We start from the raw sequence: 27,449 nt of genomic DNA, 5'->3' as shown, positions 1-27,449 counted from the left end.
ATCCCTGGGGATTCTGGTTGCTCCTGGGCAGGAGAGCTGGTGTGTAGAAGCAAATTGTTTTGCTAAGGCAATTACGGGAGACTTCCCCACTTCTTTGATTAGATCAGTCCTCTCCAGCACAATGTGAAATATGGGAAGTACTCAGAGACTGATAGCTAATAAATATCATCCAGCCATTACTTCATGGTGCTCACCTCCTTGCCAGGGCAAAAACAAAGCTCCCAGCTCCCAGGGGAGTGCTATGGAGATTACAGCTCTGACATCCAGCCCCTGTCTGTGCAGGGGGCCCAGGAAGGCTGGAGGTGTTTCTCAAACACCCACTGACAACTTGGCTAGCAATGTACCATCCAGAAACTGCCCTTATTCTCCTTTGCTGTCTGTGGTCTGCAATGGCTGTGTGTAAATAAAGACTTATTAGATGTACTGCTGTTCAAGGCCGTGCAATGGCTCTGTCTTGTCCCCAGAGAGTTTCTCACCTTCGATGTTTGGCAGTGATTAATGACTCTGACCCTGTCCTTGTGCTGGGCAAACAACCCAGTCCTCTGCTTCCCTGCGAGGGCTGGTGGAGCTTCCTTCAAACTACAGAGAAAGAAGGGGAAGATGGTGGATTGACAGAAACAATGTTTATAGAGCCTGTACTGAATATGTTGAGGGGGTGGTGATGGAGAGCCTTCATTTAGGTCGAAAATAGTGGCTAAAACAGTGACGTGTGGTTTGATGTCAAGTTTCTTGGGTATATGCTGATTCTACAGTAAGGGATCTTCACCCCAGTTTGATCCTTTACCCTTACAGCAGCAGCTTACAAAGGCAATGACAAAAAACCAAAAAAACCAAAAAAAAAACCAAAACAACAAAAAAAACCCCTAAATATATATATATATATATAAAGGTTGGTGACAAGATGTGTGTATAGCTGCTGTTTTTCCCTTCAGAAAAGGTCATGGCTAGGGAAGAAATGCATTTTAGTCCCAGCCATTGCTAGGACAATGGGAAATGGCTGTGAGTTTCATCAAAGGAAATTTTTACTGGTCATAACAAATTCATCTGAGAACATCTGAGCTCTTGTATCTAAACTGGCTTTGGAGTCTCTGCCCCTAGAGATATCCAAACTTGTCTGGACAAGGCTGCAAGCAACCAGATCTGCCCTTGAAGGTGACTCTTCACTTCAAATGGGTGGATGAACAAGAGAGCCCCAGAGGTTCATTCCAGCCTGAATTGTTCCATGATTCTGTGTAATCAGTGACTTGTTAAATCCCTGAGGGGGCTTATTCCTGTACCAGAGTGCAGGGTAAATCTGAATTACAAGAATAAACCCAAAGACATGCAGAAATGTGGGGTCAGTGACTCACCCAAGTCACATAGGAAATAGAAAAGTGGCAGAGAAGACACTCCCCACACTCTTAGGAAAACACTCTTTCCTAAGTGGAAGAGCATTAAAGCTCAGTTTCCGAGCATCTTTTGGGTCCTATCTGCCCTGGCTGAGGGGGGTTTTAGCACCGCGTTCAGTGCCCGTCAGTGGGAGCAGCACGGAGACAGAACAGAAAGGTGGAGCCAGGCTCGCTCGGATCCAGGCTCGCGGGCAGGACAGGCTGACAAGCCCAAGGCAGTGATTAGGAGCCACAAACAATATCTGCGACTTCTCCAGCCTTCGGAAATGATGCGTAAAATCCCACTGGCGAACGACTGGTGGAAAACTCGTTCCTTCTACCTGGGCAGCTGCCGGCAGGCTCCTCGGTTTAACTCTGCATGCAGCGTGTGAAGCGGGAGGAGAGACTTCCCCCAGTCCCACCCCCGGCCGGACTCTGCCCTCCCCTGCCGGGCTGTGCTGCCGCTGTCCGCGCTCGCTCCTTGGAGCCCCTGGATGAGCAGGGATCCCTGCGGGGGTGGCACTGCCCCCCAGCCCTCCAGACGGCCGGCTGCCTCCCCCGAGCCCCGCACTGGATCATGCAGTGCATCCGAAGGCAGCCCAAGCGCACCGTGTCCCAGGAAAACATCCTGCTGGAGCAGAGCCGTCGAGTGGCCGCGCTGAATGGCATCAGGCTGGGTAAGGGACAGCTTGGGCAGAGCCTCGGCACCGCTCCTTTTCTCTTTTCCCTGCTCCACCCTGAACTCCAGGGTTAAATTCCCAAGGTTTCCTTTCCTCTCGTTTGCTTGTAACCACACGCCAGATGTGTGAAGCGCTTCGTTGGAGGCATCCCAGAATGCGGGCAAAGGCTCGGTTCCCAAATCTCTTGCTGGGCTCTCTGAGCTGCCTCTAACTGAGGCTGTTTGGGGAGGGCAGTGCCCTTGTCGTGCCCAGTTTTAGCCCTGCTCGGTGGAGTGCTGCCTGTCGCTGTAAGAGCCCAGGGCAGCACGCAGAGGCTGCTGATGAAAGAGGAAACCCGGGGAGTTTCATAACTTGTGTGCCTATGAACTCACTGCTGGTTCCTGTGCTCTGGAGGCACAGCCCGAGTGGATGAGAGGTCCTTGATTCCTGGTGCCACAGAGGGTGGATGGAAGTGGGAGATAGCCATTTACCCACCTGAGCTCCTTAGATATTACCAGAAAGGCTTTCTGCCCTTTTAAACCAGCAAACCTGGGTTAATCCCGGTCTGTAGGCAGGTGGGAGGGGGAGAGGGGGAAGAAGGAGACTTGTTTTATAGCGACTGTAAGTAAGTTCTGTCAGATCAGCAGATTTGCCAGAGCAGTGCAGCAATATGGATTGTCACTGCCATCCTATTTCCTCAGTGAACTCAAAGCCCAGCTCCTGCCGTGACAGCTATTGTTTTACTGAGCTTCCTGCTTGCTGTAAACCTGAGCTAGATAAGCCAAAGGTTAATACTCCTGATGTCTCAATGTCTCAAGCTTCCTAGTGCAGAGTATTAACACGGTGGTTATTGCAGTGCTGTGTTTGTGCCCAAGGCGCTCCTACCTTGGCCAAACATGATTTTTGCTCTGAACATCACTGCACAGTGAATATATTCTGTTCAGAAAGTGTTTGATTGATGTTTTGCAAGTAGGGAGATCCCGACCCTTGAAAGGTACTCTGGAATTTTGCATGCTAAGTGTGTATTTGGTATTTTACAGAGGATTCCAAGCAAGACACAGTCTTGCCACATGCTTCAGGCAGGATTTGCACATCTATTTCAGTGCAATGATTGTGCTAAATGTTGTAATATAGTTGGGAGTCAATATCCTTGTCCTGCTGCACAGAGATTTTTAACTTTTAAATGATGTATGTGTACAATGATTCTGGTTTCTTAGATACAAGTTTTCATTGCTTTGAGATAGACTTCTGGACCACAAACCTCCTCAGCTTCAGGCTTTGAGCAGTCTGGGCTAGTGGAAGTGTCCCTGCCTGTGCAGGGGCGTGGAATGGGGTGACCTGTAAGGTTCTTTCCAACCCAAACCATTCCATGATTCTCTGTGGGGTATTAGGAAGAAATCCTCAGGTTTCTGCTGGGAAAAGGTGGGGTGTTTTTATTGGAAAGCAGTTTAAATAACCAGCTGAGAGCAATGTCCCACTGACACATCAGGGGTGTGTGTGTTTGTGGTTCCTTGTATCAGCAGATCACAGTGTCTTATGCTGCATCTCTGGACTAACAAAATGCAGGTAGGAACACAGAAATTCAGTGACTCACTCAAGAAAAGAGTCTGTGCCAGTGCTTGGCTGGGCATAGGAGGCAGAGCCTGAAGCACTGGGGAAGAAGGGGAGTTTTGACCATGCTGTTACATTGTCTGGGTGATCGTGATGAAGGGCTCTGAGCTCCAGCTTGTGTCTGAACTGTGTGCTTGAAGCCTGGAGGAGAGGAATCTGCCCTTGGCCACCACCTGTGTTTAAGATTTGCAACAGATTTGTCTCTGTTATGTTGGTGCAGCTCTTTGGGATATCAGCACATTACAGGTGCTGCACACAGGGTCTGTAGAACAAAACATGCCTGGTTAAATGGATTTCTCATTCCACACCTGTGGACATAGGCATCCAAAGGATTTGGTGGGTTTCCTGCTTTCCTCCTCATGTCACCCTAGGATGACATGTCCTCCTCCTAGTCCTGTAATGGTTCTTCAATTGGCTGGGATCTGAAGAAAAAGAAGGAATAGATCTGGGAGCCAGAATAGAAATGTGGGTGCATAGGGAGAAGGGAGAAGTTTCCAAGAACTGTGAGGGGAGCCCCAGGGATGCTAGTGAAGCTGCAGTCTGTGCACTTGGAGAACCTTTGCCTAACAGCAGAAGCCAGCTCAGGAGATCAAGAACCTGTGAAGCTGTTGTGGTGTGTGTCCTTCCATTTCCAGATGAAGTGGCCTCTCATCAGCCCCTGGGAGTGCTGTCCCAGGTCCCATAGCTGGCCTCAAATTGTCACCCTTCTGTGTTTTGCAGGAGACAGCTTTTTTTCTTTTCTCCATGAATTTTTTCTGAGGTTTTTCTGTGGGGTAAGCATTCAAATTCCCCTCTCAGGAACCTCCAGACCACTCATGAGTTGAGAAGCCAAGCAGTGCTGTAGTGGGGAAGACAATTAATGAGATATCTAATTTAACTTTAAGGAGAGAGAGAGGCCACAGCCACTTTTGCAGGATCTCCAGCTTCTACTCTGATGCTTTCAAGCCTGGATGTTTCAGCCTGGCTCAGGTCTAGGCATGCTCCTCGAGCTCTGCAAAACCAATAAATGGTGTGAGCTGCTCACAAAGTGGACACTGGACACCCCTAGTATTTATCTCTGATGTAAATCTCAGGCTTTGGCTGCCTAAAATTCTCTCTTTAGGCCAGTATCAGTGTATCCCAGTTGTATCCCAGTGTATCCCAGCTACAAACTCGCAGTGATGGGTTTTGCTGCTGCACCATGACCTAGATCGGCGCTTTGCAGCACCTGTCACTTCAGTTTCCTGTATGGAATGTCAGGACACTGGGAATTTGGCCACTTGGATCTCACATTTTTGTTTTTCAAGCAGGCCTGAAATGATGCCTGGTAGTTTATTGTCCTGCTTGTTTTAAAAGCCAGTGATTCAAAGCAGCTGTGTCTCCCAGAGAAGAACCAACCCAATGCCACTGGGGACACTGCAGTGAAAAATGTTATTTGTGAGACTCCACATCAAATTTGTTGAGTACTGAGGAATTTCCCTGCAGGTGAGTGTCAGGTGGCTGCAGGTGGCCATGTGGCTACCTGCATTGCCAAGGTGAGGTTAGAAAAGTTTCCTCTGAGTTGGGACGCTCATGGTCAGCACTGCAGAGTTAAATGCTGCTGCACCAGCTCTGGACCAGCCTTTCATGCAGTGTCACAGAGCTGAAGGTGCCCATTACAGAAAGCCCAGGATGTGCTTCTTGTGTTTCATGCTCTCACCCTCCTCATTCTGCATGCTTCACATCTGTAATTAATGGTTGGTTTGAGGGACAGATTCTCCAAGGTATTTAGGTATGTGGAAGTCATGCACTGCTGAGACACTCAAAACCATGTAGAATGCCAATTCTGTGTTTTTGGAGTCTCAGTAGGTGCCTGTTTCCTCTCTAGATGTCTTAAGTGCCTTCCTGAATCTAGGCTAAGTTGTGAAATCCAAAGTTCCCACAACCAGAAGGTTTGGTTGTTATTATTTGACATTGCATTGGCCTCATAGTGTAAAAAAGACAAAGACCCTTTGGATGGTTGAGCAATGAGATCGTGGCTGCTCCTTATTGCTGCCTTAGTGATCTGTTGCTGCCTGTCACCAAAATTCTCTCTCCTAAGCTTCATCTGATCTGAAAAATTCCCACGTGGATAGGAAGGCACTGCTTGCCAGAGGAGGATGAGTTATCTTTGTGTATTCCTGTTTCCACAAAGGAAATTTTGTTGCAGAATGGATTTGAAATCACTTGAAAGTTCCTGACAGCATTCCAGTTACAAGTTAAGTTTTCCTTTCTCTGCTTTTACTGTTCTGTTGTTGGTTTTGTTGCAGGTTTTGCATCCTAACAGTATTTGCTGGGAAGGAGATATTTTATCTTTGTAAAACACCTGAGAATTATAATACAAAGTCTTCAGACTCAATCTGAGAAGTGCACAAGGCTTCAGCCTCTTTTGTGATCGTGAAGCGATGTGGAGGATTTCTGGGTCTCTCTGATCTGCTCTGCTCTCCTCCCCAGACCTGACTGCCCCTGTGGAAGGGAAAACTCTTTGAGCATCATTTCTTGAGCTGTCTCTTAAAACACTACCAATTCTGTTTCTCCACAGGTCTCAAAGATGACAAGGACCTGAAGTTCCTCCTGAAAGGCAGCCAGCTGCTAAAAGTGAAGTCAAGCACCTGGAGAAAGGAGCGGTTCTATAAGCTCCAGGAGGACTGCAAAACCATATGGCAGGAATCAAAGAAGGTGCTGAGATCCCCAGAGTCACAGATCTGTGAGTAAAGTTTGCTTTGTCAGAGGTGGGGTGAGCCAGGACCATTATGTGGTGTGGAGAGAGGGTTTGGAGCAATGAGAGCAGGTCCTTCCTTCCTCCTGTGACACACAAACCGAGTGATGCTGTCAGCTCTGGGAGAGCCACGAGGAATCTGCCATGTCAGGAATGGTCACATTGCCCAAGCTCATGAGCTGCTGCCTCAGATGGTTGTGGGGTGGGCTGTGCTGGTCTCAGCAGCCCTGCCTGGCTCGTTTCCTCCCCAAATTGTGCAGCTCACTCAGGTACCTGAGCCCTAATGCTCGGTGTGAGACATGGTACGAGCATTTCTGCCGTGGGGTGGTGTGTGGCTCTTGCTCCTTTCCTGCCTGCCAGCCCCAGGGAAAACTGGCATTCAAGCCTCACAAGGGAACTGCAGAGATGTGGAAATCCAAATGTTTACAGGAGATGAGAAGGAAAGCATATTCTCATCCTTATCTTGGAAACCCAGGATCTACTCTGTTGTAAAAAGTCCAGATACTACAATCACCATTATATGGCACAGGAAAAACCATTCTGTTCCAGCAGCATCCAGCTTGGCACTCTAATTGGGACCCCAATTGAACCCAATTGTGCAGTCAAAATGGAATCAGGCAGGGTGTGTGTCTGTTTATATCTTTGTTTTCTTCTCATTCCATATTTTTCTGACACATTTCTCCATATTTTCTGACATTTTTTCTCTCTTATTTCACTAATCATTGTGGTCTTGTAAATCCAGGAGATAAATTAGTAACATGAAATATGTTTTATGGCATGTTGAAATGTGTTAATTATGCAATGATTTTGGAAATGATCACAATTAACTAAATGAAGGGTGGGTCTTTCAAATTACTCCCTTCCTCCCACAGTGATAAGATTTCCAGTAGGAGGAGTAAAGTAGCAGGGTAAAATATGTTTGGTTTGTAACCCTGATGGCCAGAGTCTTCTCACATGACCTTGGGCACCTCATTTAATCTCTTTGTGCATCCTTCTTTCTCTTCCCTCTAACTGTAAAAGGCTTTGAATCATAGAATCACACAGGTTTGGGCTGAAAGGGACATCAAAGATCATCCAGTTCCATCTCCCTGCCATGGGTGAGGATACCTGGACCAGGTTGCTCCAAGCCCCATCCAGGCTGGCCTCAGACACTTCCAGGAATGGAGCATCCACAGCTTCCTTGAACAACTTGTGCCAGTGTCTTGTCACACTCTGAGTAAAGAATTTACTATTTCTAACATCTAATCTAAATCTCTCCTTTTTTATCTTAAAACTGTTCCCCCTTTTCTGCTATCTACCTTTGTAAAAGGTCCCTCTCCTTTTTTATAAAAGGGGAAGGGTGCAGTGAGACCTCCCCTGAGGCTTTGGGTTGGAGGCTGTCCCCTCCTGGGTGTTTGGATGCCCAGCCTGGCGGGGTCCTGAGCTCAGCTGGGCTCTTCAGGTCTCCCAGTGCAATAACCCATCATGACCACAACAAACAGAAAGTCCTCAGTGAATGTTTGCTCCCTGGGAGTGTCTGCTCTGCTGAGCTCTGTCCCATATAAAACCAAAGTTCTTCCCCAGATAATACATATCTTTCTCTATATAATATATCTTGCTAATATATCTTGCTCTAAATCAAATAAGGGTGTGAGTTGAGAAGAATGACTTTCAGAGCTCACTTTCCTGTGCTCTGTGCCAGCCATTTCCAAATTATGGGGTCTGAGAACACCTACAGCAATAGTCCTGAGCCCACCTAGTCTTTGGAAGTAAATGGGAAGGATCCTTGTGCTGTGGCTCCAGGTACCCTGATGTTTGCCTGGAGAAGCTCTGGTGGATCCATGGCTGTGGCAGGGAGAAGGGGTGCAGCTGTGACTATTTTATGGAATGAGATCAAATCCTTTGAGCTGGGCTCTGAGCACAGGCCTGGGTTCTGTGTGTGTGAGTGTGGATTCACAGCACTCCAAATCCACTTTGGTAACTGGGCACAGCCAGCATTGCCACACTGCTGGAGTCAGGCAGTGCCACTGTGGGCAGGAGAACGTGCTGCGCCCTGGGACTGACCTCAGTGCCATGTGGAGATGGAGTAATGTTACCTGATGGCTCACAGCACGTGCCTGCTCCTTGATGCTTCATGCAGGCACACCTTTCCCAGGGAAAGATTTATTTTTTCTTTTTTGTCATCAGGATAACAGCAGTGGAGACAAATTGCAGCTCTGTGAAGGCAAGCTCTGGCCAAGCTCTGGCCAGGCTGGCTCTGCACCCTGTCACCCATCTGGCTGTGGGTGTGTCCCACGTGCTCCTGGCAGGATGTGAGCCTGTGCCAAGCTCTTGGGAGGGTTGGAGGGACACTCAGGGCTGCTTCCAGCAATTGCTGCACACACACCTGAGCCTGGCAGACAACAAGAGAGATGATTACTGACTCCTGCCAAGCCCTAAGCCATAACATCAAAGAGGTCCATTTTCATAAAATCATAGAATGGTTTAGGATGGAAGGAACTTGAACATTTCCAGGGATGGGGCAGCCACAGCTCCTGTGGGCAGCCTGTGCCAGGGCCTCACCACCCAGGCTGTAAAGAATCACTGCCTGATAGCTAATCTAAACCTGCTTTCTGGCAGTGTGAAGCCATTCCCCTTAATCCCATCACTCCAGACCCTTGGCAGAAGTCCCTCCCCAGATCTCTTGGAGCCCCTTTAGGTGCTGAGAGGGGCTCTAATGTCTCCCTGGAGCTTTTTCTTCAGGTTGAACTCCCCCAGCTCTCCCAGCCTGTCCCCAGAGCAGATGGCTCCAGCCCTTGGAGCATCTTTGTGGCTTCCTCTGGGCTTGCTCCAACACATTCACACTCTTGGAGGCCCCAGAGCTGCAGTACTGCAAGTGTATGATGAGAGCAGAGGAGAGGGACAAAAGCACTTCCCTCAACCTTCTGTTCATGTTTCTCCTTGCCTTTCTCTTTTATTGATCCTCTAAGACCTTCCATTCTTGAGTTTTCAGAGTGATTGCTGTGTTTGAGTTTTGTTTTGGGGCTTTTAACTTCACCAGGCTGCTTTGGGTGCAGGTATAAAGTGGATTACCCCTGGCTCATGTTGTGGTCTCTGGCAGGCTCTGGTACCACATCTGCCTTCTCATTTGGTCCAGTGTGAAGGCTGTCACATCAGAGGAATAGTGCAGGGTCATGATTTGACACCCAAAATCAGGGACTTCAGGGCGAGTCTCTACAGAGGGTCACCCTTCCTTGTTAACAGACACTGACTTTCCAGGACAAAGCTGCAGATAAGTTCCCTTTTCAGGATGGAAAAAAGGATGAGCAGAATGGAAACTGGGAGGTTTAGCAGGAGGTCTAATCTTATCTGCAGCATTGCTGACAGTGATGGATGCACCTCAGAGGAGGGAAGTCTGGGTAGGGTTATGTTTTTGTTTGGATAGTTTCTTGTTATTCCTGTTGGTATTCCTACTACTGCGTGGAAAAGCTGTTTGTAAACCTGTGTGTGATGGAGTCCAGTAGATAAAACTGGGGACTGCCAAGGTTAGACAGGAGAATCTCAGATGTTTGAAGTTCAAAAACCCCCACTTATCAGGGTTGTGACAGGAACAGATGTTGCCTGGATCAGATACATGGGATATAAGCAGTACCTTCCTCTCTTCTCTTTATTTTAAACAACTGGGAATTTAAATTAGATGATGTCTTCATAGCTGCATTACCCAAACAGGGCTTTGGGGATAAGCTGTCCTTCCAAAATGGTTTCTGATCTGGTAGAATAATCCATTTTTCCCTTATTGTCAATAATTCCTTATTTTTCAGTATGTTCCATTTAGGCCCCAGGGCACTTTTTTTTTTTTTTTTTTTTTTTCTCCAAAAGCCATTGAAGCATCTTAAGTCAGTTTTCTAACAAGCATGTTCTGCCCTGTGTGTCCTCTCTGATTGCCTCCAGCAGAAACACAGGGGTGCTGGGCACCAAGGGCTGCTCAAAAGAAGCACCCAAATCCTCCAAAAATTGATTTAAAAATCCATTTTTCACCACAGGATTTCTCCTTCCTGTGGCTGAGCTACAGCCAGATCCACAAACAAACTGCTGCTCTCATTATCCTAACTGATGTGTAGGACCATGGGAGGGTGGATGCTTCTTTGGCCTGAAAGGCTTTTACAGAGCTTTCTCCCTGGCCTCCAGAAAGAGAGTTAAAGTGGCTGTATTAACAGTTTTGGGGCAAAGATTTGTGTGAGGGAGCTGGAAAACAGCTCATTCTGAGGCAGTTTACTGCTGAGCATCACTGTGGTGGGAGGCAGGAGAGCCAAAGGGGGCAGAGCAGCAGCCTGGCAGTAGCACTGGCTCCTTTAGCTGTGGTCAAATACCAGATCTCATGCAGGTGGGAAAAAAAAATAAAAAAAATAAAAAAAAGAGCAAAAAGACATTTGCTGCTTTCAGTGAAATTGATTTTTGAAAGTATTTTTTAAACCAGCTGTAATCCCTAGTGTGAGCTCACTTAAGCCAGACTCAATCCCTTTAAAAACTCTCTCAACTTGGGGATTTGTGGGAATGGTTGAAAACTTTCCAGTGAATCATCCTTTTGAGCAGCTGGTAGAGAAACAGAGTATTCAAAGGCAGAAGGAAAAGGCTGAACGAGTCCATTAAGTTTAGGGGTGCTGCAGTGGGGCCCCAGAGATGGTGCTTTGGCACCTCCTGTGCTGTGTCTCTCCTGGAGGCTCAGGGAGGTGATGTTTTCCATGACAGCCATGAAATGCTTCACACACTGAACCAGGGATGACTCACTGGGGCTGCGTTGTTGAGTCATGAGCAGTGAAGTCAAGAGAGAACGTCAGGGGTTGTAGCTGAAATATTTCCATTCCTGGCCAAAAGCTTTATGTAAAAATTACTATTGTTGGATTTTTTTTCTTTTTCTGTTTTTTGATTAAAACAGAAATCTCAGTTGCACTACTGAGTGTTGCAAGTGGTGACTGTATTATTACTTAAAGTCATGAAATTGATCTTTTGATCTGATGATTAGTTATTGTCACTATTGAAAATGCACAGAATTTGTTTCTCTTCCTCTGGTTTCTGGCAGAGTTATAGGTTATTCTTTGCTTGGTTTAAACATAGTACAAAAGGTTTATGTTTATAGCCTAGTACCAGTGTTCAGCAGAAAATTTTTCCTTTGCTTTTGTCTTGCTGTGAAATTTATGAATATCCTTAAAATACCATGCAATTAACATACCTTACCACTTTAGTGTAAGAATAAATTATTGTCTCCATTGAATTATTGTCCTGAACTTGCTTGCAGAAGAACAGGAAGGATATAATATTGCTCTGTGTTTGCTCGAGTCAAGAAGCAAAAGCTTGAAATTGTTCCTGATAAGTGCCTAAAGTCAACAGAAACTCTCAGCAACCTGTGTGCACACAGCAGGTATCTGGCTGCACCGACAGCTTCCTTCTGTAGTTTCTTGAGGAATCATTGCTTTTGTGGTCAGACATGTATTTATCCCTGGAAAAATATTTGCTGATGCGAATGCGTTATGCAAGGCAGCCATCAGCTCTGGAAACAAAACCATCTGTCTGTGGGTCTCATTAGTTTTTTTATCAAAATCGCTCAAGCCATCAAACACGTCATTTCAGATGCAGAGCTGCCTGTTTCTTCGATTGAGTTTTGAATCAGGCCACCGCGGGCGTTGCTGGGACAGTTTTCATCACAGGCAGCGCGCTGACACATATTGACCTTATTCTCCATAGCATATGCTAAATGCAAAGGCAGAAGTGTTGAGAGCCTCAGATCCAGATTTAGCGGTGCTGTGATGGCAGGGGAAGTAGGAACCGGTCACCAAAATAGTTTGCAGGGCCCTGGTTGTGTGGAAGGAATAAATAGAGATCATTCTCTTTGCTTCAATGCCCCAAGCCATGATGGGGAGACTGAAAGACTGGATAAAGACCTTATATGAAAGGGTGTTTTCAAACAACCTGTAAAATTGCATGTGCATTGTATCACTGGTTGTCAGCTGCTGAACACAGGCCAGCGATGAGGGCAGACTGCTGTGCAGCAGATCTCGAGTCAGAACAACCTGCTGGGCATGTTGATGGAGGGGGAGTGGAGAAGAGCATGGATGAGGAGTCAGCAGCTGGGACCTGCAGTAACTCTCACACAGGGAGATGAAAGAGCAGTGCTGGCAGGGCTGGGAAGGCACAGCACAGTGGGGCGCGTGCTGAACACACCCGTGAGTCATTCTGGAAAGGTGTTCCTCAGGGATGAGGGTGATGGGTAGCCTTCACCCATCACCCATCACTGGTATTCCCAGCCCAGGGGGCTGACAGTGCTCCTGCTGATTACAAAGGTCCTGATCCCACCTGAGTTTGGCCATTAGCATCAGCCACCCTGGAGAAACCAAAATCAGCTGAACGGCTCTTCCTGGAGTGAAACCAACGCGAGAAGCAGCGCACGGGGCACACTGGGCGTGTTGTGAAATCCACGTAGTGTCTCTGCAGGATGGTCCTGGGGTCAGGCAGCAGCTTCCATCTGCTCCTGACAAGATGCTGAGCCGAGGTGCAGCTGGTGAGGGTCTGGCCTCTCTGCAGACGTGCAGGTTGGGGTGAGGGCTGGGTACGGCTCAGCACGTTTCTCATCTGCATTTCTTGACAGTAAACAGAGGTGACTTACTGAGCCAATTAGAGTGGGATGGAGTAATTCAGTGTGACTGAATGCCACATTGCACAGATCGCCTGCTACTGACAGGGGCTAGCATAAGGAAAGGATCTGAGGAGTTCTTCCCCCAGAGTGAAAAGCTGCCCCCTTCCCTAAGGAATGACTCAAGGAAGACTGCTTTGGCAGTGCCCATACAGTGACCCTCCCCTTCCACTTCATCAGCAAAGGCACAAGGAAGGAGAAACACCTGCCAGTCCTTGTCCTTCACATGCTCAGTAGTTTACAGGAGGTGCAGGTTCAATTTCTTACTTTCTTTCATGACCACTACTGTTGACAAAATGCCTCATTTGTAAGGGCTGCCTATCAAGCAGGAGGAAAGCAAAGGGATTGTTTTCTGCCTTTGTTCCTCCTTTCCCTCTATTCCATAGGATTACCAAAGAGTTTTACTGTTCATGCTCCCAGCATGGTCTGGACATTTCAATTGTGGAGCAGTGAAGAGAGAAGAGATGGAGAGGCCAGGGTTCCTCTCTCAGACAATTGCTTTCATCATTAGGAATGTCAGGCTCCTCCTTCTGGTTCTTCTACACCAGAATCATAGAGTGGCTTGGGTTGGAAGGGACCTTAAAGATCATCCAGCAGATTTCCTTTAAGGAGAGTTCCTTCTGCATGAGGAGATGAGTTTGCAAGTGTAACACCAAGCTCCTTGAACGCTGTGAAGAGAGAAATCCAAATCAAGAGAGATACCCAAAAGATACATGTTGGTTGCTTGAAAATATCAAAAGCACCCCGAGGGCCTGAGTCATCCCTGCCTGCTGATGCCAGGGGTGAAAGAGGAGAAGGGCACTGGGCTGAAAATCAGCAAGGGAGAAGCACAAGAGCAGGAGCCAGTGATGAAAACTGAAAGGAGAGCTAGAAGGAAAGTTCTCAACATCTCCCTGAGAGCAGTTCAAAGTCATTTCACTGGCTCCAGGGAAGGCTGCTGTATGTCCGTGTCAGTGGGGAGCCTTTGGCTGTCTGAGCAGCGTGCACAGCAGCCAGGAAGGCTGACCAGGATGTAACCTGTGTGAGTCTGGAGGCCAGGAGAAACACAGGCTTCCTTGTGCTGTGCGTCATCTTTTGGGCTGTCTGCAAACCACCTCTTCGGCAGACGCAAACACTCAGAAGTAGATGCAAACTTTCCAGATTCTCTTCTGCTTGTGGTTATCTCCCCGCTGTGGCGTGATGGGGAAGGAACAGGGAGGCTGCAGGGAGTTGTGATTGATGGCTGTTTGCTGCCAGTGTTCCTCTGCTGTGAAACATCTCTGTCCCCCAGTTATTTTTGATTTCTCCTTGCAGATAGCTCAGCTGAACACACAGTTTGGGACTCCTAATAGAGTTCTGTCGCTGCCTGGGAGCAGCTGATAAAGTACTCATGCTGGGTTAAGATTTTCCAGAAAAGAGATAACTTTAGCAGATGGCTTGGGCTGAGTCCTTTGGCTTCAGCTTTTTTATTGATAGATGAAAACAGTACACACAACCAAGCTATGGAAAGCTATAAAAAGTGTCCTTCCTTACCCTGTGTTTTAACAGTTCCTGTGGTGATAGTTTCTCTCCTTTTCTCTTGTGTGACTACAATAGACACCAGTCCTGCTTTTCAGCCTTCCTTGTACCCTTCCTGTATTGAGGATCTCTTTTATCTCCATCATCCTCTTCTCAGCATACTCTGAAAAGATCAAGGCAGCCCTTCCAGACACAGGTTTTCAATCCCTTTTTTTTCCTCCCACACAGCTTTCTTTTCCAGTGGATTCATGCAGTCACGTAATGGTTTCCAAAGAATCCATTCTAAATTTCCAATATTTAACATCAGATTTTCTGGTCTTGGAAATACGAGGCCACTGCCAATCCAAAATTTAGGGATTGATTGCACAAGCAGATTAAGGAGCTGTTCTGCAGGACAATAACTCTTGTGAGCCAAGCAGTGGTGAGCAGCTGGCAAGTGAGGAGGAATAACAGGATGATCCTTCCACATCACTGCCATAAGCAAGTGAGTTCTGGAAAGGAGGAGAATCCCATACTTATGGACACTTTACATATGAGATGCCCAGCTTGCACTTCCCTTCTGGTCAAGGGTCCACTGTAGCCATGGATTAAGATTAATTTATTTTACCCTGAAGTTTTTGTGTGAATAGGATAGAACAGCTGTGTTCCAAAAGTTGCTTTATTTCCCACTGGCTATAAAAGAAACATAAATTAACTTTAGACTTTTTGATTGAACTGAATCTGGCCAAACATGGTAAGATGCTTTGCATTAAAGGTGAAGTTCCACCTTAGACAAAACCACTATAATTTGATTAATGTCCTGGTTAAAGGGCAAGGTCACCAGGAAGGCTCAGCTGTGGGGAAATTGCAGCCTTTTTTTCTTTTTAATCTGCTTTTAGTACTCAAACCCATAAACTTTCACTCAAAGGTAAATTGGCTAGATAACATAATTCCACAGCAGCCCATCCCAACCCAACCTTTTCCTCCCCTCCCCTCAGATGATCAACTGTTGGCCTTTATGAAGTGATAATCAAAGACCACCCAGAGACAGCAGTTCATAATTGTTGGGGAAGAGCTTTGCCAGCTCCAGAGAGCTCCTCATGGTGTGTTCTTGTACAGGAATCAAGCCAGCAAAGTTCTGTGGAAGGTGTTTGACCACCCCAGCATTTGAACTTGAAGCAAATGTTAAGTGTTGCTTTTGGAAAGTCACTGATTTTTGAAGACTGAAATTTTGGATGCAGGGTTTTGGTTTTTTTTCCCCAGCAGCTGAGCATTGTCATGACTGCTCTGGGGAAAAAAAGGGAAGTTTTCAAACCTCTAATGAGCATCTGATGAATTTTGGATAATCCCAAGGCAGTCATGTCAAAAAATGTGCAGGTGGATACTGAGCTGGATTTTTCTAGTGTTGACTTTGAATGAATTGGACATTTTAATGGTGAAATGGATGTTTAAAGGCAAGTTTCTCCTATTCAGCTAAACTTTGGGGATATTTTTTACTTTTTAACAAAGCTCCAGACCAGGTTGATCCAAGCCCTGTCTGACATGGCCTTGAGCACTTCCAGGGATGGGGCATCCACAACTGCTCAGTGCTTTGTAAATGTGTGAAGTGACCCATGAAAGACAAAAAGAGGCTGTGGGTGCTGCTGGGAGCTCACCTGAGCTCAGCCTGGTTTGAGGGCACCAATTGCTCTCAAGGGTATTTTAAGGTTGTCTCTGTTACTTATATTTGTTAAATAAAAGTCTCTTCATACACTGCTCCTTCTGGATTGCCTTGAATGTGCATTTTGCAAACTTGGAGTAACTTCAGGGTTCATTTCTGAAGAGCTGAAGAGTAGAGATGGAACTGGGGAAGGATGATCTTAGAAACAGTGTTTTGATTTCTTACAGCAAAGAGGATAAATTCTACCCTTGACAGGGGTTAGGATGAAGTATGGGTGACACCAGGCTGCTCTGAAGCTTTGGTCTTTGCCTCCTTAATTTGCATTACCATGACTGAGAGGAACAGATGGGATCTTAAATTTTACCTTCTCATTATTTTTGCAACCTAAAGAAGGACAGCTTTGTTCCTTACCCTCCTCTTATTGAAGTCACCTCTTATTTTGCCCAGAGAGGCTGTGGTCTTCTCATCCCCGGAATTGTTCAAGGCCAGCTGGATGGGGCTTGGAGGAACCTGATCTGGTGGAAGGTGTCCCTGTCCATTTCAGGACAGTTTAGAACTGGATGATCTTTAAGGTCCCTTCCAACCCAAAGCATTCTGTGGTTTTAGGATTCTCCTGTGGGGTGATGTTCATAGGGAGGCACAGCTCCAATCTCCCCTTTCTCAGGGGGAATGAGTCAAGGGATGCTCCAAGGGCTTGGAACCAAACTCTTGGCCATGATTTGATTTTCTTGAGCAGGACATCACAGTATGGTACCTACGGCATATTCTGCTTCTTTATTAAATAAAAAACATAGGGAGAGGGATTTTCTTTTTAAAATTTCTTGCTTTTTCTGGTTCTTTTGAGTTGAGTTTTCGTTAGTAGCAAAGCTTGGGGAACGGGGGAAGGGAACCCTCCAGAGGCTTCAGGAAAAGGAGAAAGAATAATTTTTTAACATCCCTCACCAAGCAGAGATAAGGCTGACTGAACCCCTGCTGACAGCAGGCTCTGCTTTCTTTCCACAGTCTCCATTGAAGATATCCGGGATGTGAGGTCAGGCCATAAAACAGAAGGTATGGAAAAATACGCCAAGGATGTCCCAGAGTATCGCTGCTTTTCCATCGTCTTCAAAGACCAGCGGAAAAACCTGGACCTCATTGCGAGTTCAGAGGATGATGCCAACCACTGGATCGCCGGCCTTGGGAAAATCATAGCCCACAGCAACTCCATGAACCAGAAACAGAAACTCCAACAGTATCCTTTGCCTTATAAAGTGATTAATCACAGACAAAGATGCACTTGTCTTTCCGTGTGGGTGGGGATAGTAGACTAACCTCCTTTTTTCCCTATTGGCCCTGGGCACTGGGTTTTTCTCTTGCACTGATTTTGCACCCAGGCAGGCTCTCTGCTTTCCAGTGCTTTCCCCCCCTGTTTTACAATGGTACCAGCAAGAGTGGAGTCAGGCTTAATGTGGCTCCTTAAGCAAAGAATTCTCTCTTTCATGGAGCTCCAGATAAAACAATCATTATTTTTTTTGTGTTCTTCAGGGGTCTGTTTCACTCTCATTGCAGTAAACTGCAGGACAGGCACTTCTTGGCAAGGCATGAAAAGCCCACACTGTTTACCGTGTTTCTCGGTAATACAAGGAGAGGGAACTGATTCTCCTCTTCTCACTGCCAAATTTACTCCAGGGTAGCTCCACTGACTTGAGTGAAATTGCTCCTTAATAGCTTCAGCATGGGAGGAAGTTTTGCCCTGAAAAAATCTGCAGTTGCTCTAGTGACAATGCAGAGATGAGAAAGGAAAAGGCAGAGAGCAGGAAGGGAGGGTGAATTTATTATGAAATGGAGAGGAGTTGGTTATTGGGTGAAATCCTGGCTCTGTTGAATTCACAGGGCATTTCACTCAGTAAGTTCCTTTGCAAGCAGAGGTCTCATGTATAAAAAGAGAGAATATCTGTGGGTGCAGTTTTGGGTGGATTTTCTTCAGTCCCTGTGTGTCTGGGACTCTGGACATTACATCTGAGAATGTTTGCTGATTTCACCCTGATTTGACAGAGCTGCAGCAGCCATAAAATATTAAGTTCCTTTAAGCTTCCCAAAGGTAGACATTCATCTGTCAGAGAGGAAAAGAGGAGAAGAGCCTTCTCCTGGGGAGAGAAGGCTGGGTGGGCTTCATGACTTGTTTCACACCAAACATCAGAGAGGAGGGGAGATGCAAAATCCTCAGCTGGGAAGAATCACAAAGCTGGAGCTCAAGTCTGAGCAGGCACCAGGGAGTCTTGCCCTCAGTTAAGTCTTCATTCCATGTGGGTTCTCTGCTGGGTAATAATGTACTGATGGAGAAGGAGATGGTGCATAATGCTGAGCCTTCTTCAGGCTTTGCTCTTCTGTGGATTCTCTGAGGTCTGAGAAGCATTTTCCACAGCCACAGTGCTGTTCACTTAAAGGAATCAGACTCAGGAATTATCTCCATTATATGTGCCTGGGATGTTCTCTTTATCTCCTGCATTATGAGTGTCTTTTTTGGATGGTTTTTCAAGCTCTGGGCTGTAAGGTCACTCCTCAGCCACCCCACAGTGTGTAGGGGAAAATCTGGGCTACAGAAAGTTGTCCCTGGAGCGTATCAAGTTAAGTATATTGCTGAAAAACTTGCCTGTAAGAGGAGACAAGATTGTTAAGGGGGGAAAAATAACAATGACATTTGCAAAGGAAGAAGGCTGTAAATTTCCAGCATGGAAAAGTGCCTTTCTGTCTTTGGAAAGCAGAATTGAAGCTAAATAGGGTGGGTAGGCAAACCATATTTCTGGAAGAGTAATTACTGTGCGGTGCTGGCTTCCAATCTGGGCTTGTCTCAGGCCGTTTAACGTAACCTGGAATTACAGAACAGCATGATTTCTCATTTGAAATTTGATGATGTTTAATTAAAGCCTGGGATTTTAAATTTAGTCTGCCTTCACTGGGTTTGCTCGGCAGCGTGGGCTCACTCAGATCTTCCTTAAACCTCAGGAGTGTTCTCCACATCTGTGAGCACACAAGGGAAAGAGTCAGGAGATGAGAAGTGTTGTGTCCCCTGCCTGTCCCCCCTGACTGGAGAATTGCCTTGCAGGGTATCTTTTTCAGCCTCCCAAAGCCTTGCAAAACAAGTAAGGAATGTGCAAGTTTTTGAAAACAAGGATTGAAAGCAAAAACTCAGCTAGTTTCAGATGGGGCTCCTTCAGTTTGGAATTCAATGGAGTTGCCTGTGGTAGAAGGGGACTGGATTCGGTGCCTTATGTATTTTTCCAGTCCTATATTCCTACACAGATAAAGCTCCCACATGCTTGATGAGCATTTCTGATGTTCTTATACACAGAGTTCTGTTTTAATAAGTCTCAGATTCAACCTTGCAGCAGGCTGGCATAGGTTGTTTAGGAAATACTGCAGGTATGTGTGCAGGGAAGACTTTGGACTAGAAAATACAGAGGACTTTTCATTTGAGCAGGGTGGCAGCATCTGCTTTGGTTCTGTGGTTTATGTGTGAGCTTTTCTTCTGGTTTGAAAGCACTTACCAGAATTTCTGCAGCATTTCTGTTCTGAGCAGATTCATGGGATATCTGCCAGATAGAAACCAAAGAGGGATGACTGAAACTAAGAGAAAACTGGTAGCCCTGGAGCTGGCATATCCTTTAAAAACAAGAGGCAAGAGGCAGGCTCTCCCTGGATGTGATTGAAGGATGAATGTATGTATACAGAAAGGATACAGATGTATACAGAAATCTGTATTATGTATATTGTGATGTATACAGAAATCTGGATGTATACAGAAATGGGAGCAGCTTTTTCCTAGTGCACTCAAGCCCACAGAGGGGCAGAAGGTGAAAGGAAGAGCCACAGCCAGGACTGAAAAATGGTGTTTGTAGCAGACAAGAGGACTTTAGTTGGAGTGCTTTGTTCATCCAGCTGCTGTAAGCTCTCCCAAAGCTGAGGGGATCCAGATGGATGGGGAGTCTGGGTATTTTGGGGCCAGAATGCTGCTATTTACTGAGATCTCAGTTGTCTGGATTCTCCTTTTTCTCTCTTTGCTGCTTGCCCTTGCAGCAAGAGGACCCACTGTGTGTGCCTGGGCTCTTCCTGGGCTCTCTGATTTCCCTCCTGCATTTCTCAGCCTCCTAGGAAGGGATCTAAGAGAAAAGCATCCTCCATTCACAGGGAGGATCTGGGCATACTCTTTTGCCCACATTTTGCCTTCCAGAGAGGCCTTTGGGTAGGTGTATGACCTCTGGGTGCTCATTTTCAGAGGAAATTATGCAGACTCTTAAAAAACGTGGGTTTTTTGCAGTAGTTAGCACAAAACCAGCAGTTCCTATGCACAGAAGAGTAGTTTCTATCCACCCCTGCTGCTCACCTCTGGCTGTGGCAGACTGGATTTCCCCTTGGCTCACCAGAGCTGGGCATTCCTCCTGCCTGTTGTTTTTAGGGAAGGCTGGGAAGGGGACCCGAGGTGCAGGGTCAGGTGTGAGTGGGTGGCACCAGGGTGACACTCTGAGCAGACCCCTCTGGAGCAGAGCTGGTGGAGGGGAGTTCTGCACCCCAGGGTGGGTGTGGTGTGCTCCCAGCACAGCATCCTCTGCTCATGGCAGCTTCATGACTCAAACTGGATTTTCTGGGAAGAATCAGTCCAAGCCAGACCCTGGTTCAGGGCTCTGGAGCGTCCTTGGGAAATGCAGCCTCTCTTTATTTTGGTTTCCATGTCTAAAGAAGGGGAATATTAATATGACCAGGCTAAGACGGATGTGGGGTGAGGTCATTGCTTAGCACCTGCCAAGACTTTTAAAGTCAGAAAGTTCAACTTTCCATGAGACAAACAATACTAAGAGTTTACACATATCTCCATCACTAGGAAATACTTCAGTGCAGGGCTAGCTCTGGTAAACATTGTTTCAGGGTTGTGTTTACAGCCCTTAAGGCTGTTAATACCCTTTTTTGGGGTCATTTTGAAAGACCCAGTTTAAATGTTACAACACTATATGCCTGAGCTGGTATTTGCTGATCCTGAGCTTTATTCTGATTAACATTCAGATCGGGCATTTTTTAAAGCTTTTCTGGAATGAGTTTGAAGCATTGTTTCCTATGTGAGACATGGAAGGTTATTCTTGGAGATCAAATTCTTACTTTGATCCTTTTTTTTTTTCCTATTGAAAAGCAGATATTTTTCTGGATGACCTTTCTTATTTGACAGTAGAGCAAATTAGATAGTCAGTTCCACGATGCAAAAAGCATGGGGTGTTTTGGTATTTAAAACTGAAGTGTGTCTCAATTGTCAAACATTATTTTAGAGACTGAAAGAAAATGTGAGACCCAGTTCAAATTATCTGACATCACATTAAGATCATTCTTACAGCAGCTACTCCAGATCCATAGATGTACTAAAGAGATGGAAACTCAAGCTCTTATGCAAGAAGAAATATGAAATATTATCACAGTACAGTAGCAGACCCTGTGCATTTCATCAGGGAAAGAAAGCAAGACCCACAAAGTTTGATTTGATTCCACTCACAATAAAGTTCTTAGGAGAAATAGGTAGAAATCCCTAAAAATATGCTGAAGGTGAGTTCAAAAATTATTATTGATACCTCTGGAGTTCAGTGTTCAGCATAACACGCTGAATATTGAACAAACCCATGACAATGAGTTTACCAGGCTTGGGAGCTCTTTTCGTTCTTTCCTTTATACCCTTTTAACCGTCTGGAGCAGAATGTACTTTCTGTCATAAAAGAGAAATCAAACTGTTTCTGGCTGTGGCCAGAAACTCCTACAGGGTAAAGAGAGCCGATCCAGCCTTGGCCAGATGGTGAAAAGCTTCTCCTGGGTCACGCTCGGTTGTGTCACGGCGCATTTTCCTTCTGCCGAGGCAGCAGTGCGCTCAGTGGGAGCAGAAGGTGAGGTTGTGTCAGCTGCTCAGGGGGCCCAGGCGGATTTACAGCAGCTGGAGAGGTGGCTCAGAGCCTTTAGAAGAGGATTCCCCCCTGCCATGTGCAGCAGAAGGTATTTAGGTGTTTAGGCGAGGCGCTGACCTGGAAAGATTTCCTTACATCCCCCTGCAGCTGGATTCACACCTGCCTGCGGAAAGCTGACAAAAACAAAGACAACAAAATGAGCCTGAAAGAGCTCAAAGACTTCCTGAAAGAAGTGAACATTGAAGTCGATGACTACCATGCCAAGAAGATTTTCCAGGTAATGGGAGCAAGCAGAAAAAGGCTTTGCTGTTGGCTGAGGTCAAGGTGTGCCAGAGCTTTCAGCTTGGGTTGGAGACCTCAGCTAAAGTGAACTCCTGGCTTCTTTTCCTGTACCAAGAAAGGACTCTCAGGTTTTGGTGCTCAGTAATTTATTGCTCAGAATAATTGATTCCCACTAAGTCAGGCCAGCACAATGCTTTTGATGATGGTGTGTTAAGATCTTTTTTCATAGTCAATGCCTAATCTTGCCACGAAGCAGAAAATGAGATGCAAACATGGATAATGCAAGAAAAAGGGAAACAAAGTTGAAGTCCCAGTGGTTTCAGGAGTTTTGTGTGGCACAACTGCCTGTCAATGCCTAAGTCTGGCTGAATTTTTTTTGGTTACAATTGTGAACCCAGATCCTCACCTTCTCAGAGGAAGAGGGTGCAAAGTGACAGGTATAAACAAACAAACAAACAAAAAAAATGCAGATTTAGGAAAAAAACTTTCCAGATTCATGATAGATACACAACATTGCACCTAAGCCTGGACTAGTCTGATTGATTTAATGCTCCCAAGGCATATTTAATCTGGTTAGGGATGTACACTTCTAAATTCTCAAGGTTCAGCTTGTTGGCTGAGCCTATCAGAAGATGAGAAAGGGATGAAAAATTTCTCAGTTGTTAAGCTTTGGTTTCTCTCTAGAGAATGCATCCTGCCAAGGTGAGATAAAACATCTGGATAATTTCCAAACTTCCATCCTGTCTGAAGCAGGATTTGAATTAATGGGTGTGCAGTTTCAGAAATGTGTTTTCTGATCAGTGGTAAACACATGGGTGGTTTTGGGCACTGGGCAGGAATTCTCCTGCTCCTCTCTGTGTTCCCCTGCTTCCCCCAGAGGAGGTCCAAGTTTCTTATCTTTGCTTTATAGACATCTCCCTGGTAACTCCTCAGGAATTAGGGGGAAGGTCATCAGCAGATCTTAAAGAATTTCAGCTCACGAAATATTCCAGTTGTACTGCCTGCTCTGGCTGGTGTGTCCCATCCTTTATTCCCTGCCCAGGAAGATCCTGGAAGAGTGGAAATAAGGCTGGGAATCCACTGATTGGGTTGCATGTGTCCACTGGAAGTAGTTGCCAACACTTCCTTTGCAGTCTGTGCAGGTGGAGCCAGGAGGGACCAGGGTGTGAATCTCCTCATCCTGAAGGCTACATCTCACAGAGAGGAGATGAATCCCTCCGACATCGTCACACATCAACAACCTGAAAAAATCACCCTTGGTTTTTGTTTTTTTTTTTTTTTAATTTAACTTATTTTTTTTTAATTTTAGAGGTAAAGTTAATTCTTTAATTAATTATTCATTAACTCATTTAATGGACCTCTTCTGCTGTCACAATAGTTAAAAGGGAGCTCTAGGAGAGGAAACTTGATGAAATTAATCCTTTTTGCTTAAAGACTCCAAGTAATTGCTAAACCTTGATTCAACCCATCGAAATGCAGGGAGTTAGTTCAAGTACCATCATTAGGCAAGTAATTGTTAAGTTTCCTGTATAGCCACTGGAAAGAGAGGCTCTTCGGAGGTTAATTCAGATCTCCTGAGGGCTGATTTGCCTCCAGGAAGGGTCTGCCCTGCTCCTAAAGCAATTACATTTTAAGTTTGCATCCTGCCTTGGCTTAGATGGAGGAGGGCATTGCAGCTTATTAAAGGGTGAACTGTCTCAGAGAGTTTTCTTCATTTAGTCACAGGAAGGAAGGGTGATCAGGAGCTCAAGTGGGGGCTGCAGGGCATGTTCTCATATTATTCTTGCCTTTCATCACTTGACTCTGTGTCCACATCTAGGTTTGAGACACCTGAGTAAAACGTATTGCAATTCAACCAGAAATTATGCAAAGCTCTGCTCATTGCTTACTTCATTTCAACATGAATATTCATTCTGATGCATCAGAAAGGTGTTTGCTGGCAGGCCAAGGGTCATTCAGGACTCATGGCTTGTGATGCATACAGAGGAGGTAAAACACAGTATTTTGGATTGAGATTCTCTTTCTAATTTGGACCTCTTGTAGCCAAAGCAGAAAGAACCCAGTTTTACACCATGCATCTGATCTGCCCTGAAGTTTGACTCTGGTGCCAGTGCTATTGCTCTGTTTTCATCACAGCCTTTAATGGTAACTAATGAATAAATTTCCCAAGGCACACCACTTAAAATGCCACTTTCCTAGAAGAAATACCTTGTCATTTTCCCTGTCATGTCTTAAAGAAAAGAGCATTTGTAATTCACTACATCCCTGCCATCTCCACCAGCTGCTTTCCCTCTTTATATTCCTTCTGCAGTTGTTAAGCATCATGCTCAGCTTAGCTTGAGGGATCTGCCAGAGCCACAGCACAGGATCATGGGCATGGAAGGCAGTGAGGAAAAGGCAGTTCTTGAACTCTCAAACCTATTTTGGAGTTGCTTGTAGTACTGAGCATGTCACAGGTTGTCCCATCCCTGAGATGAGCCCATAGCTCCTACCCAGCAGGTTCTGAAGTCAGGACAAGTTGAACTCTTTTTTTTCTGTCCCTTCAGTTTGTGAGATGCTAGGCATCATGATGATGTTCTTTGATTTTATATGTGCTCCAAAAACAAATAGTGAAGGATTTGCAGGGGATGAAAGTCCCTCATTATCATCTTGGGACTTGCCAAAGCCACCGTGGCCATCACTGAGATCACTGGCAGAGCTAGGTTGAGATTAGTGTGATGACTGGTTAAACTAAGACAGGCATTTTCATCATAAAAGCCAGGAAAATAGCTCTATCTGTCACAGGAGATCAAAGATGGAAAGCAATTTAATTCCTCTGGTTTGACAAGTTGAAGAATTCTGCTAGGAACAAACAACAAAATTAACGTCAGGATTTGCCAGGAAAAAAAAAAAAAAAGTTGTTTCTGATGAAAAATTGAACCTGGGAGTATTTTAAATAAACTGGAAAAACTTGTTATTGGAAAAGCTGTGTCCTTCATGGAGACATTAAACACTTATATCTCAAGCTCCCCATCTTTCCTGGTCAATCAAGTCCTTGGCTGTGGTGCTCTGTCAGAGATGGTCTCTACTGGAAAAGTTCAAACCCCAGAGGAAGATGGGGAATCTGAATTACAGTTCCTTGTGAAAAGATTATATCTGATTTGAAATCTGTGGGGATTTTATTACATGGCAGGTTTTGGATGAGAATGGAAAATTTCCTTGGAGAGCTGGATTTTTTCATACCTAAACATGCACATGTTTAGCAGTTGTGGGGTTTTTAAGTTGGTTTTGATGCCATCTTTGCAAACAGCCCTACTGTGAGTCTTGACAGCCTCCTGAGGTCTGAGCCACTAAGGGGTTAAAGGGAGGGTTCTTTTCACTTAACTTACTGGATTTTTGGCTATACTCTCTATCATTATTTAAAATAGTTGATTGTTTCCCTTTACTCCTCTTGAAATTAAGAATTACATTTCTTTTGACCCTTGGTTCGTGCTGGGATTATTTTGAGCTGTCCTGACTGAAGCACACCAAGTGATAGAACTCAAGGCTGGTGTTTTTTAGCACCCTGATAATGTACAAATGCTAATTACTGTAACTGTTTGATGACTATTGGCCTTGTCAATGAGAACCATTGTCACTGACCACATGCTCCTCACTCCCTGGCCAGTAACTCTTTGCAATTATTTTGTGTTCTGCGTTGTGTAGCCCTGGTGCAGATTACGGCTGGCCTATGCCAGAAGGAAAGAAGGTTTTCACTCCTTCTCCCCTCTACGTTTACAGCACTGTGACAAGTCCAAAACAGAGGCTCTGGAGGATGATGAGATAGAGGAATTTTACAAGATACTGACAGAGAGGAAGGAAATAGACAGCATCTTCCAAGTGTACTCGGACCCAGAAGGGTTCATGTCCTGCCAGAACCTGGTGAGGTTTCTCTATGAGGTACAGCAGGAGGAAGATGCTGTTGTTGCTGCCCCTGCCTTAATTCAGAGATATGAGCCCAACGAAAGAGGTAGGTTGAAAACCCTGTCTGGTTTGCTTCAGAATCTTGTTTTTTGGTGACTATGAGTTGCATTGCTGCTGCTTTTTTTCTCCAGTCGTGTGTATTATTTTCTCCCCACATCTGCTTCTGAAACACCCCTCTCCTAGGGGAACATTAACAGCTCTAGGAAAAGCTAGGAAGAGCTATTAAGAGCTCTAGGAAGAGGAGAGGCTGGGAAATCTCTCTTCAGTTTTATTTTAGGTGCACTGAACAGCAGGAGAGGGATTAATACAGGTTTGCCTAGAGGATGATGAAAATCCTGAGGGAAAGACTCAGATGGGCTATTCAGATGCCAAGACCTCATGTGGCTTTTCAAGGCTGAGAATGTAGCAATATTTGTGTTCTCCAGAAGCTGGAGTGGAGGCAGATGTCCTTGATGGTGGGTGCCTGTAAAGCCATCTGCAGATGAGATCTCTGAGCAGAGGCCAAGGAGGTGACAGCTGTTTAGGAGGCAGTCACTGAGCTGTCTGTCTGCTCAGAAAGTGGGTGAATCATCAGTCTGGAGCACCTTGGAGGATGTGTTCAAAGAGACAACTCAGAATCGTGGGCTGGTTTTCCACTATCCTGCTGTTCCTTCAGGAGAGGGGCAAGGTGTTGCAACTGTCAGGCTTTAGGATTAGAGACCTAGTACTAGGAACTGAGATCTAGTTCAATCCCTCAAAATGGGAAGTAATTTTGTATTTCCTCTTTGCAAATCATGTATTTCACTGGATAATCTAGACAGGATTTATCTGGCTATGTTTAGACATCTGACAGCTTCTCTGGGTTGGCAAAAAGAAACCTTGAAATGCTCAAATGGAGATTTTCATGCTGTAAATCTCTAGAGACAGATGAGGTAAGGTCTGTCTGACACTTTTAAGATGTTATCAAGGATGGTAAAGTGCCATAAAAAGCCGCGCTTGTGAAGGGGCTTTAAAAGCATTTTCAGGCAGCTGAAGGTGTCATCCTTGTCTGGAGAACATCGATGTCTTTGCTTTTACTGAATGCCTGGGGACCACGTTTTGCCTCTGGGATCTCCTGGAGAGCAGAGGCACCGTGGTGAAGGTGGTGGCATGATCTGGTGGTGTCCCATTTTCAGTGTGGGGTTTTCTGTTTACCT

General features: G+C 45.7%; 1 protein-coding gene across 2 annotated transcripts in view; it reads left to right on the top strand.

The window, feature by feature from the left end:
• PLCD1 (phospholipase C delta 1) overlaps positions 1-27,449 on the top strand; it is a 49,804-nt gene that overhangs the window by 6,163 nt on the left and 16,192 nt on the right. The window contains exons 1-5 of one of the 2 annotated variants that reach the window (XM_058831240.1): positions 1,793-2,044; positions 6,177-6,341; positions 17,138-17,366; positions 22,198-22,327; positions 26,092-26,320. In XM_058831240.1, coding sequence (XP_058687223.1) covers positions 1,945-2,044; positions 6,177-6,341; positions 17,138-17,366; positions 22,198-22,327; positions 26,092-26,320 — 853 coding nt within the window. In that variant the 5' untranslated portion in view covers positions 1,793-1,944. Of the gene's footprint in view, positions 1-1,792; positions 2,045-6,176; positions 6,342-17,137; positions 17,367-22,197; positions 22,328-26,091; positions 26,321-27,449 lie in introns of those variants that run through there. The other variant, XM_058831241.1, reaches the window with a different exon arrangement.

This window comes from Poecile atricapillus, chromosome 2, assembly GCF_030490865.1.
Source record: "Poecile atricapillus isolate bPoeAtr1 chromosome 2, bPoeAtr1.hap1, whole genome shotgun sequence".
Taxonomy (NCBI): domain Eukaryota; kingdom Metazoa; phylum Chordata; class Aves; order Passeriformes; family Paridae; genus Poecile; species Poecile atricapillus.
The sequence above is the reverse complement of the archived record's forward strand: the minus strand, read 5'-3'. Positions and strand labels throughout refer to the sequence as shown.